This window comes from Gopherus flavomarginatus, chromosome 6 (assembly GCF_025201925.1).
Source record: "Gopherus flavomarginatus isolate rGopFla2 chromosome 6, rGopFla2.mat.asm, whole genome shotgun sequence".
In the NCBI taxonomy this organism is placed as follows: domain Eukaryota; kingdom Metazoa; phylum Chordata; order Testudines; family Testudinidae; genus Gopherus; species Gopherus flavomarginatus.
Window position 1 is genome coordinate 70,691,640 of NC_066622.1, and position 17,265 is coordinate 70,708,904.

At 44.7% G+C, this 17,265-nt stretch overlaps 1 protein-coding gene across 1 annotated transcript in view; it reads right to left on the reverse strand.

The window, feature by feature from the left end:
- Positions 1-17,265, reverse strand: part of ANTXRL (ANTXR like) — an 80,036-nt gene that overhangs the window by 43,918 nt on the left and 18,853 nt on the right. The window contains exons 4-10 of the mRNA XM_050960162.1: positions 16,054-16,135; positions 15,913-15,946; positions 13,681-13,760; positions 13,228-13,296; positions 12,962-13,042; positions 12,797-12,857; positions 1,496-1,594 (exon numbers count right to left, since the gene is read on the reverse strand). Of these exons, the coding sequence (XP_050816119.1) occupies positions 1,496-1,594; positions 12,797-12,857; positions 12,962-13,042; positions 13,228-13,296; positions 13,681-13,760; positions 15,913-15,946; positions 16,054-16,135 (506 nt within the window). The remainder of the gene's footprint in view (positions 1-1,495; positions 1,595-12,796; positions 12,858-12,961; positions 13,043-13,227; positions 13,297-13,680; positions 13,761-15,912; positions 15,947-16,053; positions 16,136-17,265) is intronic.

A 17,265-nucleotide genomic window follows, 5' to 3' on the forward strand; every position in this document is an offset into this window, starting at 1 on the left:
TTTGGCCGATGTACATAGCAGAGGGGCATTGCTGGCATCATATCCTCTACAGAAAAGGATAAATGGACACAAATCAGATATTAGGAATGGCAATATACAAAAACCTGTAGGAGAACACTTCAACCTCCCTGGCCACACTGTAGCAGATCTTAAGGTGGCCATCCTGCGGCAAAAAAAACTTCAGGACCAGACTTCAAAGAGAAACTGCTGAGCTTTAGTTCATCTGCAAATTTGACACCATCAGCTCAGGATTAAACAAAGACTGTGAATGGCTTGCCAACTACAAAACCAGTTTCTCCTCCCTTGGTTTTCACACCTCAACTGCTAGAACAGGACCTCATCCTCCCTGACTGAACTAATCTTGTTATCTCTAGCTTGCTTGCAGATATATACCTGCCCCTGGAAATTTCCACTACATGCATCTGACGAAGTGGGTATTCACCCACGAAAGCTCATGCTCCAAAACGTCTGTTAGTCTATAAGGTGCCACAGGATTCTTTGCTGCTTTTACAGATCCAGACTAACACGGCTACCCTTCTGATACTAAACAGGTGCAGTGCTTCATGAATAGGGGGAATGGTCAGAAAGGCCGAGAGATGTTGACGTCTGGCTATCTGCACCACCTGGAATCCCACAGGAAACAGACTCAGGGCATCTGAAAGTGGACTGGGAGGGAGACCACGAGTTTCCTGAACTGCCACGTCCAGGCACGCAGCCAGAAGAGGAAAAGAAGCAGCAATCCATGTGTTTTTTCTTGCTGGAGAAAAGCAGCCACCTGACTGACAGCCACAGAGTATAAAAGTCCCTACTGGGTTCAGCCAGTAATGATGGTATGAGCAGAAGTGGGCAAACTCCCCCACTCATGTTCATCACTCATGACGGACCCAGGCAACTTCTAGATGTGGTGGGGAGGGGGCATCTCTTTGGCCCATTCAAGCCTTAGCTTGTGTGCCGAGACTGCCTGCAAGGGGCCCAATTTAACACAGTTGTGCTGGGTTTTGTGTTATGATACTTTAGACCAACTCATTTCACTGAGTGACTGAACAGGCCTCCAATGGCACCAACCCTTGGTCACTCCTCCTGAGCCAGTGAAACTGACGTGTGACTGAGCACAGCATCTCAGGATCAGGACAGCATCCGTCTGTGTTATTAACGGACACGAGAGCGGAGGGCAATTTCACGTCTTCCCGCCTCCCCCTCCACCCCTCCCAGTACCAGATGGGCTGTATCTGAGTGGACAGCAAGTCAAACCATCTCCACTGTTGCAGTGAGGATGAAAGATCCAGTGCAAAGCCTGGGCACCACCTTCAGAGTATGACTTAAATGATTCCCAGGTCTTGGGATTGCACAGGGATGAATTTGACCCCTAGGATGGGACTAGGGCCCTAAAGAACGCCCACCAAAGTCCGTGCAAAGACTCGCATTGACTCTGAGAGGAGCTAGGTCAGGATCCTTGTGCAACTTATGGCATAAAATCGCCAGCCCATCAACTTACTGATTGTTATGGTGTCATTGATCTTGAAGCTGCAGAGAACTTGATCGATGTTTCTTGCGTGATAAAAGCCATTTCCTCTTACCACAACTTGAAAGGATTCTGCAATGGTAAATAGAACGAATGATGACAAATGACTGACCTTTTTCCCCTCTCCTCTCAAAGACTGCATTTCAGTGTAATCCCAGTGGGATCTGAAGTAGGACACGACAGCAGCTGATTCTTGCTCTGTCTGAATCAAATGATTAACTCTGACCCTGCTGTTATAAACGACTACACTACTCCACAGTAATAACCCAAAGCATTGTAGGGTCACTAGTGCAAACTAGTGATTTAGGGACCATTGTTGTAGAATAGTGGAAGACTTCTTTTAGTCCCCTAAGGGATATTTACTTGTAATGTTCACAACAGTGTCATGTTTTGCCTCCTGTGAATTCATTTCTCCAGGGTTTGTTCCTCTCTAGTATTTCAAGATCAAAATAATATGTCAGTCCAAACACAGGCCCAGATCCTCAGTTGGGGTCAGTTGCTACAGCTCCATTGAAATCAACAGAGCTACCCTGATTTACATCAGCTGGGAAGCCAGCCTATAATATATTCATCCAAAGTGTGGGCTTTGCATCCAGATCCTTATTAGCTAAGCACCCACAAAGCCTGAGCCCCATTTACACTGAGGCCCCTGTGTGTTGCTGGAGTGGTGGGAAGTGGTCTTGGTGTACATAAGAGTCAGGGCCGGTGCATGTGACCTTGTATAAGACAAGCTCCAAGGATGCCAAGCCAGCGGATGCTAATTGGACTCAGAATGCCTGGGGACACTTGGAGGATAGTTCTGTCCCACAGCAGAGGAGGGCTGAGTATTTCATTTAGTGGTTGGATGTATATAACTTGTTTCCTTTTCACAGCAGAAGGTGGCCATGGGCCATTAGATCCTCCTGAGTCAGGGAAGATGGAGGCTTCTCACCTAGTTCATCTTTCTGAGTGTCATGACTCACGGGCCTCAAACCTGGGGCCAGAGGAGCAGCCACGCCTCAACCCTCCACTTGGCAGCCTCCTGACCCAGGACACATGAAGCCCAGCTCCAGTTTGAGGCTCCACCTCTGACGTCCTGTTAGCAAAGTCCCAGAGCAGCCGATTGGCCAGTCAGCCGAACTTAAGCCAGCAACAGGAAGCTGTCCAAACACCTGAGATTCACCCTGCTCTGGACTATGTACCTGGAGCCTCCTGCTTTTCCTCCCCCAGCTTGGTTTCCAGGCATCCTGAACTGGCTTGGCTCCTGACCGCTGACCTGTGGTTCTGATCTCTGGTTTGCCTCCTGCCTCTGACCCCTGATATCCTGACCCAGCTGACTCTTGACTGCTAACAGTGGACTCTGTCAACTAGGACTACAACCAGGACAGAGGGTCCTTCTACAGGATCTCAGTTCTATGCAATGGAGTTTACCCCACGAGGCAAGAGGGTGCTCTTTAAAGGGCCAGGACTCTAGCAGGCCAGTCCCAGGTACCAAGACCAACTGTTTGGCATTTAGTGACTTTTGAAAATGTGGCTCTGCCACATATCTAGACGAAAGGTGCTGAGATAACATCACGGGTCTGATTCGGGTCACATTAGTCCTGGTTTCCTCCCGAGTGACTTCACTTTGGTTGACACCCATGTGAATGAGGGAGGCACCAGGCCCCACTTGTGACAACCCAGGGCACAATGCTCCTCCCAGACCCACATGGGAGATCTCCTTGCCAATATGCTTCTATCCCAGCAGCAGCTCCATTCCCAGAGAGATGGCAGAATGGAGACTCTTCCCTCCCCGCCCCCAACGCTGATTAGAGAGGAGAGTTTTGCCTTAGTACAAACCCTGGTGAAACATGACATAAGAACATAAGAATGGCCGTGCTGGGTCAGACCAAAGGTCCATCTAGCCCAGTATCCTGTCTACCGATAGTGGCCAATGCCAAGTGCCCCAGAGGGAGTGAACCTAACAGGTAATGATCAAGTGGTCTCTCTCCAGCCATCCATCTCCACTCTCTGACAAACAGGTTACCCTTACATTCCTTACCCGTCCTGGCTAATAGCCATTAACGGACTTAACCTCCAAGAATTTATCCAGTTCTCTTTTAAACGCTGTTCTAGTCCTAGCCTTCACAACCTCCTCAGGCAAGGAGTTCCACAAGTTGACTGTGCACTGTGTGAAGAAGAACTTCTTTTTATTTGTTTTAAACATGCTGCCTATTAATTTCATTTGGTGCCCCTAGTTCTTGTATTGTGGGAACAAGTAAATAACTTTTCTTTATTCACTTTCTCCACATCACTCATGATTTTATATACCCCTATCATATTCCCTCTTAGTCTCCTTTTTTCAAAGCTGAAAAGTCCTAGCCTCTTTAATCTCTCCTCATATGAGACCGTTCCAAACCCCTAATCATTTTAGTTGCCCTTCTCTGAACCTTTTCTAACCTATGACCTTTCTAGCCACACAAGGACCAAGCTGTGCGAGCATCGTGGAGTTACTAATAGATTGGCAGCTGCCATTTTCCTTCACACTCTCTCTCCCTCCCTCCCGCACCCTGTCCCCAGCAGAAACAAACTACGGTCCAGGAAAAGACCAGCCACATGAGACGTACTCCAGCTGCCCTGGAGCTGCTGCTCTGGTTTGTGCAGCTTCTGTTGGGAAGGGGGAAGAAAACAACCTGTGATATTTTTCCTTCATAAGTAACTGTTTACTAGGGACTGCTATTAGCCAAGATGAGCAGGGATGGTGCCCCTAGCCTCTGTTTGCCAGAGGCTGAGAGTGGGCTGCAGGGGATGGATCACTTGATGATTACCTGTTCTGTTCATTCCCTCTGGGGCACGTGGCATTGGCCGCTGTCAGAAAACAGGATACTGGGCTAGATCGGGGTTAGAAACCTTTCAGAAGTGGTGTGCTGAGTCTACATTTATTCACTCTAATTTAAGGTTTTGTGTGCCAGTAATACATTTTAACATTCTTAGAAGGTCTTTCTATGAGTCTATAATATATAACTGAACTACTGTTGTATGTAAAGTAAATAAGTTTTTTAAAATGTTTAAGAAGCTTCATTTAAAATTAAATTAAAATTCAGAGCCCTCGGACCGATGGCCAGGACCCGGGCAGTGTGAGTGCCACTGAAAATCAGCTTGCGTGCTGCCTTTGGCACATGTGCCATAGGTTGCCTACCCCTGGGCTAGATAGACCTTTGGTCTGACCCAGTATGGCCATTCTTAGGAGTATGGAAACTGACTTTGGAGCTAAAATCCCAAACTTGTCACCAAAGATTCTTCCTGCAGCTAAACTCTGAGGCAGGGTATGCCAGGGGAAAGAGAATTAGCCAAAATGCTGATTTTTTTTTAATGGAGTCAAGCAGTTTAGCCCTAAAACACAGGGGATTATTTTATATTTTTTAAAGAAGTTTTTACAAAACCTAGTGAGTGCAGTTCACTTTTCCTGCATGAAACCCAAGGAACTGGGCTTTTATGCAGGTGATGTGCAGGAGGGAAGGTCTTAGTAACCATGGGAACCATTTACCCAGAGATCTGGCAGATTCTCCCTCACCTGAAGTTTTTACATTAAGATGAGATGTTTCTTTCTAAAAAAATATGCTCTAGCTCAATCACCAAGATATGGCATCTATGACCCGATGAATATGGGCTTGGGGCAGGAATCACTGGGTGAAATTCCCTGGCCTGTATTATCTTCTGGCTTTAAAATCTATGAGGTTCAAGGGGTGCAATGCAACTCCCAGAGAAGGAGCAGGGTTGTAGCGCAACTCCCTGTGCCATTACCATGGGGTATTAGGGACCTTTTAATTTTGTGGATTCCATAGCTCCTTCAGTGGCCCACTGCAGGCATTGCCCTCCACACTAGCTGAAGTGGTGTGCACTCAAACATTCCCTTGTAGGGCTGAGAAACCCAGCAGGGTAACATGGTGCTACTGCCTGCGAACCAGGTAGGGTGACCAGATGTCCTGATTTTATAGGGACAGTCCCAATTTTTGAGTCTTTTTCTTATATAGGCTCCTATTACCCCCCACCTCGTCCCAATTTTTCACACTTGCTGTCTGGTCACCCTAAAACCGGGACATGAAACCGACAAGGACGGCTTCAGTGTCTGAGCTGCAATCAGCTTCCGTAGTGAAAAAACACACCAGTTTGCTACAATTTCTTTCAGAGCCACAGCTGGTGTAAATCAGCATTGCACCACTGACTTAATTGGAGTGATGCTGGTTTACCCCAGCTGAGGTTCTTCCCCAATGGTTGCAAATGAGTGATTTTGGGTTTCCTGTGACACATCCAGCACAGGCCATTGCTAGAGGCAGAAGCCCAGTGCTAAGACCCAATATGGCAAATACTCCTCATCCATACAACAAACAAGCGAAAGGCCCCAGCTCCACATTATACTCCCCTGCCCATGTAGCAGGTTGGCATGGGCATCAACCTGGATGAGACGGGAATTACGCTTTTACTAGTCTATGCTCCTGCTGGAATTGCAATGGCTGGAGATCTGAGGAGCCATCAGTTGTGACAGGGAGGACACAGTGCACAGGGGCTATGGATCAGATACAACCACAGCCAAATGGACATGGATGAGACCGTTCCCTCGAGACTCCAGCCAATCCCTTTGCGACGCCATGGTTTGCCCTTCACTCCTACACACCGAACAGAGGTGAAGTCTGACCCAGGAGCTCCAATCCCCAACCCATCACGAGCTCATCCCCCTCTCAGGTACACTCCTCAGGGGCAGTGGTACCAAGCCACGATGGACAAGCATGGTCCAGGTGATGCCACGGTGGGGGGTGAGGATGGAATCTGCCTGCCAGGCTCCGGGTGCTCCATAGCCTCTAGGGAAGAATTCCATTGACATCAGTGGGCCTGATTCTCCTGTGACACTGGCATAAATCAGGGCTAAATTCATGGGACCCAATAGCCACCCTGGGACAGAACACTGTAAATGAGTTGAGAATCAGGCTGACTGACTTCAGTGGAGTTGTACTTGATTTACACCAGTCTGAGTGAGATCAGAATCAGGCCTAAGATATCTTTGTTTGACACATTTAATAATGGATTAAACAATTTCCTCAGGACATTTATGTCAGCAACTGCAAACCAGCGTACATGCTCCAAGCCATTCTCCTTATTCAGCCCAGACTCACAGGGCCTCATCCTGATGCTGCTCTCACTTGCCCTGGAGTGACTCCTCTGAAGTTAATGAAGTGACCCCAGCGCAAACAAGAGCAGGATCAGGCCTTCCTGTCCTCATTTAAGGCTTTGCAACATGTCCAGGGGTGGCTCCAGGCACCAGCGCACCAAGTGCGTGCCTGGGGTGGCAAGCCGCGGGGGGCAGCCTGCCGGTCGCCGTGAGGGCGGCAGTCAGGCTGCCTTCAGTGGCATGCCTGCGGGAGGTCCGCCGGTCCCGCGGCTTCGGCGGCAATTCAGCGGCGGGTACACTGAAGGCGCGGGACCGGCAGACCTCCCGCAGGCATGCTGCCAAATCCGCGTTACCAGTGGACCTCCCACAGGCGTGCCGCCAAAAGCCGTGCTTGGGGCAGCAAAATACACAGAGCTGCCCCTGAATGTGGCAATGGGACTCCGGTGTCTCATATAAAATATATTTCAAATGTGGTATCGTACGAAGTTCTTAAGAACTACAAATGCAAATGGTCCTCAGCTAGGGCAGCAAGTTAACCTTTTGGTTGCAGGGCTAAGTCCCAAAGAGACGCTTCCTTATGGACATAAATGGTATCCTGTGCTTACTTCCAGGTTCCAGCTGGATCTGCAAAGGCAGTGGCTCAGGTGACTGCTAGGAATTGTGTGGATCAGAACTCCATGATCTAAAACTGCATGCTAGGAGAGGACACTAGTTTTCTGCTCTGGCGTTCTACAGAGACAATGCAAGATTTAGAGGAACGTGAAGAGCTGGAAAGAGATTTTGGAGAGAAAAGGGAGCTCCTGTAATGAACAGCCCATCCGCAAAAGCAGAGCTGCACACGGGAAATACCTGTAGTAGCCCATATTCTACCATCAGTTACTCACTTTCTGCTCCCAGCAAAGTCATTCAAGGCAAAGTTTTCAAAGGTATCTAAGTGTCTTAGGAGTCCAAATCCCATTCAAAGTCAAAGGGACAGGCCTCTAAGTCACTTAGGCACCTTTGAAAGTTGTACTTTAAGGCCCCAGTTTAAGCACGTGCCTAAACCCATCCCACTCAGCAAAGCACTTAGAGAGAGGATTTCCAGAGTGTCTACAGGATTTAGATGCAGAAGTCCAATGAGACGGATGCACCTAAATCCCTTTGGCACGTTGGAAAACCTCCCCCGTAAATACATGCTGAAACTTAAACTAGTGCTTCAGACAATGGGGCTCAAGCACATGTCTAAAGTTGAGCATGTGCTTTACTGCAGAAGGATGGTTTGAATCAGGGAGTTGAACGCACAGAACTGGGCCTATTTTTTATGTCATGATTCGCATCAGCAACGAATGCTCCTTAAAATAAATTAGTTGAATTTGGCCCTCAGTCTGCTCTATCTGTTACCCCAGTATAAACCTGCAGTAACTCCAGTGATGATAATCGAGTTACTCCAAGCCTGATTCATATTGTGCGCCAGTTTACACTGATGTAAACCAATTTACTTCACTGCAGTTATTCTTGATCAGAATCAGAACCTTCTCCTTGACACCAAGGTAACTGACAGCAGCATGAATGTGGGTTACATTCCCCTCTCGGCGCACGGCACTCTCTAGTGGCAGCTGTACATGTATATCCTTGTGTACCAAATCTTGCACTCTGACGTTTCTTCACCTGCTAACTCCAAAATGATCTCGCCAGCTGGTCAAGATGATATTTTTGTTGTCCGTACATAAAAGCAACACGTTAAAATGAAATGGCTGCTTGCTTTTCTGAAGGAACAGGCTTTCCAATACAGCAGCCACAAAGGTGTACTTACTATTAATGTCAGTGGGGTTTTTTAAAAAACATCATCGCTGTGAATACAGAGGACTCTAACTGCAAAATGTTCCCAGTAACGGCCTCATCTGGAAGTTTAATCTTGTCAAGGCAGTTTATCCATCCTGCCCTTCCTCTCACTGTCACTGCAACTTTGCACAGATGCTTGCTAAAGCAGCCCAGAGCCCCTATAATAACCTGTCTACACGAGCACAAGGGAACAGTATAGTTTCAGTAACAGTCTTGCATGGAAATGGAAACAGTCGAGGCTGGATTGTGTGGTTGCTATTGAGCAGTCCCCTCGTCAGATGCTATGGAGCATTAATACATTCAGGCTGATGGCCTGTTGAAATGGCTAATTCTATTTAATTTTGGGCCCTGGCTCTGGCTGCGTCCTTTTCTTTCTTAGTTACTGTCAGATTCTAGATTGTAGCTTTTGACAAGACAGCGAAGGGAAAAAGGTCAGCAGTGAAATAACTGGGCAGCGCTGGCAGCGAGATGGTGGGTTGAAGCTGGTGCGCGGTGGCTGTGCTGTCGGCTCCGCTTCTCTGACTCTGATGAGGAGCTGACTCCTTGCATCCACACCTGGGAGTTGACGGGGCCAGTAGGATGCCACATCCAGCAAAACCTTTCAATCACATCTGTGTACCGAGCGCCTAATCAAAGCAATGATGCTGTCAAACAGCAGACCCCGCACCTCCATTCCACACTGATCGCCTGTTTACAGGCTGCATGTCTTGGTCACTTTCAATCAGCGGGAACAGAAAGACCTAAGTACGTTTCCCCACATAAGGAACTATAAATTTGCAGGGTCAAAAAGCATTAAGCATCAGAGAGCTGTCATAACCCAGCTAGATCAATTTGTAAATAAATGTACCAGCCAGCTCCATCTCAGACATACCACCCCCAGACTGGAACTAGTCAGAATTCAGCTAACGCCACATAGAAGTCATTTCCTTAGCAATTTATTAAGCCACTGGCAACTCAAAAGTGAAGCTGAGAGCGTTGCTAAATTGTAAATACACATATAATGGTAATTATTATTCATAATGAACAGGTCAAAACCTTCTGCGGTCCCTATTCAAGCAAAAGTCCCATTGACTTAGTAACACAGAATCTGGCATTATAGAATAAAGATTAAAATTGTCACTAAGAATTATTAATAAGCCCCCAATTAACCACTACGCCCCCACTTTGATGAATTTCATGCAAAATGCATGGCTGGCTCCAGGATGTGCATATTTCAGAGCCAAAAGCAAACAGGCTTCACTGTTGGTTTAAGGAAACTTCCAAAAGAGCTAGAGATAGGAATTAACATGTACACATCTGTGTGTGTGTGTCTATCTATATATCTGACTGACTGTACTATATCTGTGTGTGTGTGTGTGTGTGTATAAATGAGTTAGACCTTAACAAAGATGAAGTAAAGAACTGTATAAATCACACTGCATTTAAACTAAACAACTGTATATTGTTGTCCAGAGATATTGATGTAAGTACGGATGTGCCACTTTATCAAGGTTTTTGGATCCTCCAAATATTTATTAATAGGCACAGAGCTCATATAGAGCCACAAGCAGTGCCCCCTATTTCAGTGAAATGACTCTCCAGCACTGTGCAAATAACTGATTGTTTTGCTGACAATTTTAAAAAGTGTGTCGGGCTGACCCAAAAACAACATTTTTCAAAATGTTCAGAAAATCAAAAAGTTTAAAAAAAATCATTTTAGCTCCATTAAACATTTTGCTCATCTTGAAAGTCACATATATATTTCAGTTCATCTTTTAATCTATTTCCATCAGCAAAAAGGGGAAAGTTTTAGAACTAATAAACCAGGAAGGAGAGCTGGAAGAAATTTTTCTTGAAATATGGCTTAAAAAAAAAAGAAAAAAAAAGACAGAGAGCGAGAGAGCTCATTCAAGAAAAAATATCAACTTTGCAAAATCTTTCATTTTTCATGAAATTTTCAAAACTTTTTTCAAAATGTATAAAAGCATGTTATTGAAATGATTACTGAAATTTTTCATTTGACAAAAAACTGGTTATCAGATTTGTTTTCTTGCTGAAAACCTTTTCCATATATTTATATTGAAAATATTTGCAAAATAAATAAAACAAAAGATGGGTCCATTTCAAACCCTTATGAATTGAAAACAGTTCTGAAATGTGATTTTTCACTAAGTTGTTTCCCTGTTCTTTAACCAGCTCTACCAGGACTTCTTTTTTAATCAGTAAGCTTCCATTTTTAGTAATTCATGGATAATGTCTTGTGGCAAATATCTTCTCCGCCTTTTCTCCTTTGGGAATATTCAGAAGACAGTGGAAGCGCCAGAGGATGTTTTAAAATGAGATACATAATGCAGCATCCTCCAGCAATTCACATGTGGGAATGAAGACTGAACAAAAATTTCTCTTCTCTGCAATATTTACTAGATTTTCCTCAAATTACATCTTTGGTCTAGCTTTCATGCACCATTGCTATTTTGAGTGTGCTCATTTTTGTAATGTATAAGCAAATGAATGGAAGACAGTACCATAAGCTCTAAATAACCATGCTGTAAATTATACCTTACAGCAAGCTTATGGTGTCATTATTACTCTGCTGCAATAGTCTTCTAAACAGACAAAAACACAGCAAATGAATTGCTAACACAAACCAGAGGGGTTACATGTTCAAAATATACTAAACACGAAAGGCATGTCATTAGCACCAGCTCCCCTGGGGAATACTTTGCATTTACCAAATACACTAGCAGTTCTTTCATTATGAATATGCAAAATGCTAACACTTTACAAATCACCAGGTATCTTGGTCTATGCAGTTCATTATTTCTGTTTCAGTAAAGTTCCGATTACCTTTCCTTAAACCTGAAACATCCATGTGCGTTTTATAAACTCATCGCTTTGACTGCTTGCAGTTTCGAATAAAGCCAAACATGCTAATATTTCCTGAAAATTGTGACACAGGTTGCAATCTATTGGTAAGTAAGTGGGTATTTTGTTCAGAAAATAAGCAGCAGTTGGTATTCTTCAGATGAAAAGAAAGATATGAGGTGTCTTCATTTTATTTTCATTATTATCAGAGCTGGTCACATTTTTTGACTTTTGAAATTTTGACAATATTTCAATATGCTGGGAAAAGATCAGGAAAAATGTAAAGAAAATTGCCATTAAATCTCCCTATGTTAATTGACCAGTTAGACTGCTGGTCAAAAAATTTTGAATTTGAAAAAATAATGAATTAAGAAAATTTTGGAAAATGGTTCATAATCTTTTGACTTTCGTAACCAGCTTAATACATTCTGGAGTCCTTAGCCAGGTGTAACACCTACTGATTTCAAGGGAGATTTTTCCTGAGTAATGACTATAGGATTTAAGCCACACGATACCATCATTTCATGCAAAGTACTTTCCAAAATCTTTTTATGAGTGTAACACTTGAGCATGCCCTCTTTCTGCAAACCCTTCCTTGTGTAAATATCAGTCCCAGACACATACAAAATCATATCACCTTGTGCTTTACTCATGCTTCATTTTCAAGCTAAGCAAGGCTAGGTCTATGTCAGTCTGTGGATGGGAGGCAACCAGAACCGGGCTAGCAGGAACAAGCAGCCTGAAAACTACTCAGCTAGTACAGTGAGGGGTGTGGCTTCTAAGCCTACACAGAGCAATCTTTACTCATTTGAGTAGTCCAATGTAAGTCACTAGGATTACTCACGTGAGTAAAGATTGCTTATGTATATGAGGGCTATAAGAGCAGATCCTAATATTGTAATAAATGGCTGAAATTTTCAAAGTCGGCTCGGGGATATAGGAATCTAGGTCCCAAAAATGACGTAACCACCCGGAAGCCTAAATCCCTTTGCCTTTCTCTTAGAATTCGGTTCCTAAGGACCAGATCCTCAAAACTATATAGGTGCCTAAAGATACAAACAGGCATCTAGTGGGTTTTTCAAAAGCACTTATGCAGGTGGGATGCCAATAGGAGTAAAGAGCCTAAAACCCTTTGAGGATCTGTGCCTAGGTGTCTCTCTGTAGACACCTTTGAAAATCTGACCATGAGTCACTTTGGAAAAAGGGACTTAAGCTCCTAAGTCACTTGGATGCTTTTGAAAACACTACCCCAATTCCTGCTAATTTCAGTTCCCTTTGGTGCCTTTGAAAAGCTGAGCCTATCTTTACATCGGTAGCCTCCTTCTTGCGCTGAGCACAGACTCACTGGGCCTTATCTAAAGCCCAGTGGGAAACTTTCCATTGACTTCCATGGGTTTTGGATCTGCTTTTTGTAGGGAGCTATCAGACATTTTTTGTAATTCCACTCTCCTTTGCTATATCATTTGATTTCAATATAAGCTCACCTCCTGCACAGACACTGGATGGTTCAGCTGCCAGGATCTCAATACAGGATTTCTTCAGAATCTAAGAGATGAAGATAATGGGATTTTTGATCATCTATGTTCTTTTGCCACTTAACAAATGTGGGAAAGGGCGCATTTCTCTTGATTTTGCAGTATCCCACTCACCGAATCAATAGTGCCTCTTAGGGCATAAAAGCCGCCCGTTACCGGGAAAACGTGATCAATGCTGTCAGCAATTGTAGACAGCTGCAAAGAAAGACCATCATAAATGCACAAGGCAAACAAAATTGGAGCGTCTAAAACTGAGCCTATTTGCTGACAGGAAAAGCTCTGACAGGTATGGATTTATTTACTGGTAATTAAGTAAATGACCTCATCTGATGCTGTTAATGGGTGCGGAGAACAAAAAAAAAAGAAAGTCCCAAAATTACCTGAGTTTCATTAAAGTCTTTCACTCCAACACAATAAACGATAGCTCCGAGGCCTCTGGCTCTGTCGGCCTACATGAAAGACATTGTTACATGCAAAGCCAGGTACACTGGAACCAAGAGCAGATGCTCCCAAGTTTGACATGAACCACTTAGTGTACGTCTGCACTGCAATTAAAAACCCGCTGCTAGCCCGTGCCAGCTGACTTGGGCTCGGGTGAAGGGCTGTTTAATTGCAGTGGAGACATTCAGGCTCAGGCTTGAGCCCGGTTTCTAGGACCCTGCAAGGTGGGAGGGTCCCACAGCTGAAGATGCAGCCTGAGCCCAAATGTCTATGCCACAGTTAAATAGCTCCGGGAACACAAGGCCAGGTCAGCTGGTATGGGCCAGCCATGGGTGTCTAATTGCACTGTAGACATACCCTTAGCTACTTGGGTAAATTTGATGAGGACTTACTTCTTTTTCTGCATAATAAAACTGAACCTCTTGCAACTCCCCATCTGTCAGAGCAATAATCACACTAGCTGTCCGGAGTCCTACAGGGGCAAGAGTGAAAATGGCTGGGGTTAGGTATGAATGATACAGAAGCTTTGACAATGGATAAATAAGCTTAGGCAACGCATCCTTTGCTGACAAATGAATACAGAGCTCTAAGGCTCAGCAGCTCTAAAATGACCACAATGGAGTTATGACAATCTATACCAGCTGAAGATCTGACCCAGAACAGCGTGTTATGAGCCAAATCCTACTCGTCTTTATCACACAAGCAGCACCAGGGAATCAGTGCAAGTCAGGAGAGTACTGCTCCAGCAGCATCCATGCACAGACCTCCCTGGAGCCTGCTGCCTCAGGTCAGTCCTCTTTCCTGTTTGGATCCCACTGAGGATCCTGCAGTGAACCTTGTGGTAGGGTGAGGCCAGAGGGAGAAGGGAGGGGGGAAATCGCCCCTTGACAAGCATTTCTGAGTGTGGCCATTGCAGAGAAAGGCAGCAGGGGTCTGTGGGTTCAGGGGGTTCATTCATTGAAGGGGATGCCAATTCCTGCGCCATGACAGAGCAAGCTGGGGTGATCTCCCTAACGCATCCTGCCATCCCAACACCTTCTCCTGCAGGTCAGAAAGGAGCAATTCTCCCCAACAAGGTGAGTATAGTGAGCAGCATTTGTGTGAGAACTCCTGCATTCCTTGTGTAAGAATGCTCCCTGAAGTCAGTGGGGATTACAGGTGTGCAAAGACTGCAGGAACAGGTCACAGGGAAAAAATTCACGCATGCGTGGAGATCCAGCACATGGCTGATGCACCCCTTACATCCCACCTAAATCTTCAAAATAGGCCTTAAAGGTTGTGCCGGCTTTATTCCAGGCAAGTTTTAGCAACAGCAAGTAGCCCAGTATACAGCAGAGCAATATACAGTCAAATATAGCGCTCTAGCAAAATTACTCCCAACTAGTACGTAAATTGTGGCTCAGTCAATTACACACATCTGATGTAACTTCTTAAGTCCAGCAGTTAAAATACAAGCATTTGTTTTCTGGGCAGTGGGGGAGACCAGGGATGTTGGTTTTTAAAGTAATTTCTTTCTGTTTCAAATGTCTTTCTAGTATTACTGGAAATTAAAGAGACGGATGAGTTTTGACAGGTTTCTTATGCCATGCAGTCCTTGCCATGTCATGTCATAGGCACAAACATGAAACCTTAAAGGTGACCTGCAGGTGGGAAAAATGGGTCTTGACCTCGCTTTTTTTTTTTAATAGTTGAAGAAGGTTGGAAAGATCATTGCTGTTATTTTATGTTTTACATTTTTTCTTCTTCATGGTATTTTACTTTAGCTATTGTGTTGACACTTTTTTTTTCCTGGAAAACTAGTAGGTTCATTGACTGAGAGGAGAGGCCATTTTTATGCAGACTCTTTAGATTTTTGTTTTTCTAAACACCTGCTTAACTCAAATACTAGATAAACACTTGGGAGAAGGGCACTTTTGTTAAAACCCACCACTAATTCAATTAGAAGCCTAGTGACCCCTAACCCAGATCTCTGCGTCCTCCCAGGAGATCTCCAGCAACATAGGGAAGAAAAGTCTTGACACTCCTGATATAGCCAAGGTAAAATACAAGCAGCAAAAATACATTCTTTAAATGTTAAGCCACCTTTATGCATAGAATCAAAGAAGGACAAAAGCATACTCCCCCACCCCCACGTTAGGTTACTTTTAAGTTCAGAAGGACAGAGAACCTGATCCAAGCCCAGTGAAATCAATGGGACATCTCCAACTGAATGCAATGAGTGTCAGATCGCACTCACAGCAATGCTGAAGGTCAAATGAGAGTTTAGGGTACATCAGGCAGATAGGATTGGATGCTTCAAAATGGAATGATACATGTAAAGCCCAATACTTCTAGACTGTGTCCAATCAGCTGAACAATTACTAGGCTCACTGCCTGGAGTGCTGGGTGCAATCCTGTGTCATGCAGGAAGTCAAGACTAGAAGATCACAGTGGTGCCTTCCGGCCTTAGAATCTATGAATTTGAAAGCAGGGCTTTAAATCAAACTGGAATGGAAAGACAGTGTAATACTAGCTCCTCCCCCGACATTTCTTTCTCTCACGGGTTAATTACAGGTCATGCTGACAGCCCCATCCTCCCCAGCTTCTCAATGAAAATAAATGATGGCAGTGAGAAGTGTCCCTACCTCCATAGTTTTCATGATAAATCTGTTCATTTGCCTGCAACAAAGAGTAAAAAGTTATTATCTCTTTTTAGGTCCAACAGGGGCAAGAGAAGCAGAAGTTAAGGAGTATAAATCAAAGCGAGAAGGTTTCATAGTGTGTACCCTTTTAAATCCTTCATGCATGAATGTATCTCCTCCAGGCATTTCAGACTGAAGAATCTCAAGCCCCCGTCTTATGGCTTCCCTTGAAAAGAGAAGAATTAAAAAAAAAAAAAATCTCATTTTTCTGCTTTGAGACATTCCTGAAACTCAGCAAGAGATGCAGCCCCTGAGAGCACTTGATCAGAACAGAACAATGCACCACCACAGATACATGAGCCAAAGGGTCAGTAAACAACAGCATCACTACAACCCAACATGCTGAAAGCTGCCCTGCACCCAATGGCATGTAAAAATGGAGCCAGGATATAACGTCATGGCAAACGCATTTGAAGGATCCTGTTCCATGGTTGCAATGGGGGTATATTAATAATTAGGGATCAGATCACATTAAAAAGAAAAAACAGATATAAATTCTAGCAAACTTCACTCATGGTTGAAATCTTCATTCCAATGGCCCCAAACACTATAAAGTGCAAACCAAAACTCATGATTCGGACAGCCCTTAGAGCTGGTTAAATCTTGAGTAATGGTCTGACCCAAAATAACTATAAGAGGCCAAAGTGTATGGAAAAAGCGTCCGAATGTTGTGGGCTTCCTAATCTGGCCCAATGAAAAGTGATCAACCCTCTTTCCGCCGATAAACATCTGGGGGCATAAACTGTTCCTTATCCTGGGACAGATTCTGATACTGTCACTCATCTTGAATAGCACCTTATTCCATGAAGGTTTCACTCAAAGTCCACTCATGGAAGGTGCCACTCAATATGAGGGTATCAGAATCATAGCTGTCTGTGTATGTACAGCGCCTAGCGCAATGGGGCCCTGAGCCTGTCTTGAGGCCACTCATAACAGCAGTAGGTCCCCAAAGGAAGAACCTAGGAAGTCCAAAAGTCAGATGCTGCAGAGAAACATTCATAAACACCTGGGACATTCTCCCCAGCCTTCGTTTGGTGATCCAGCCATTTGGGCAGCACAGTAATAAACAGCGAGGCAGTGTGAGTTTTTGTGGGACAGAGGAGAAATCTGAGGCTCTGAGGAGCGACGCCCCTGGGGCAAGGAGCACGTTCTGCCCTTTCAAAGTGTAAGGCGAGCTGAAATGGCACTCCGGGAATGGCATATGGCAGGGGGGTTAGATCAGGGAACATTTTAATGCCAGTTTCCAACATCGCCACAGGGTTAGCATCGACCTTTCACCTTGCAAAGGGCAAATCC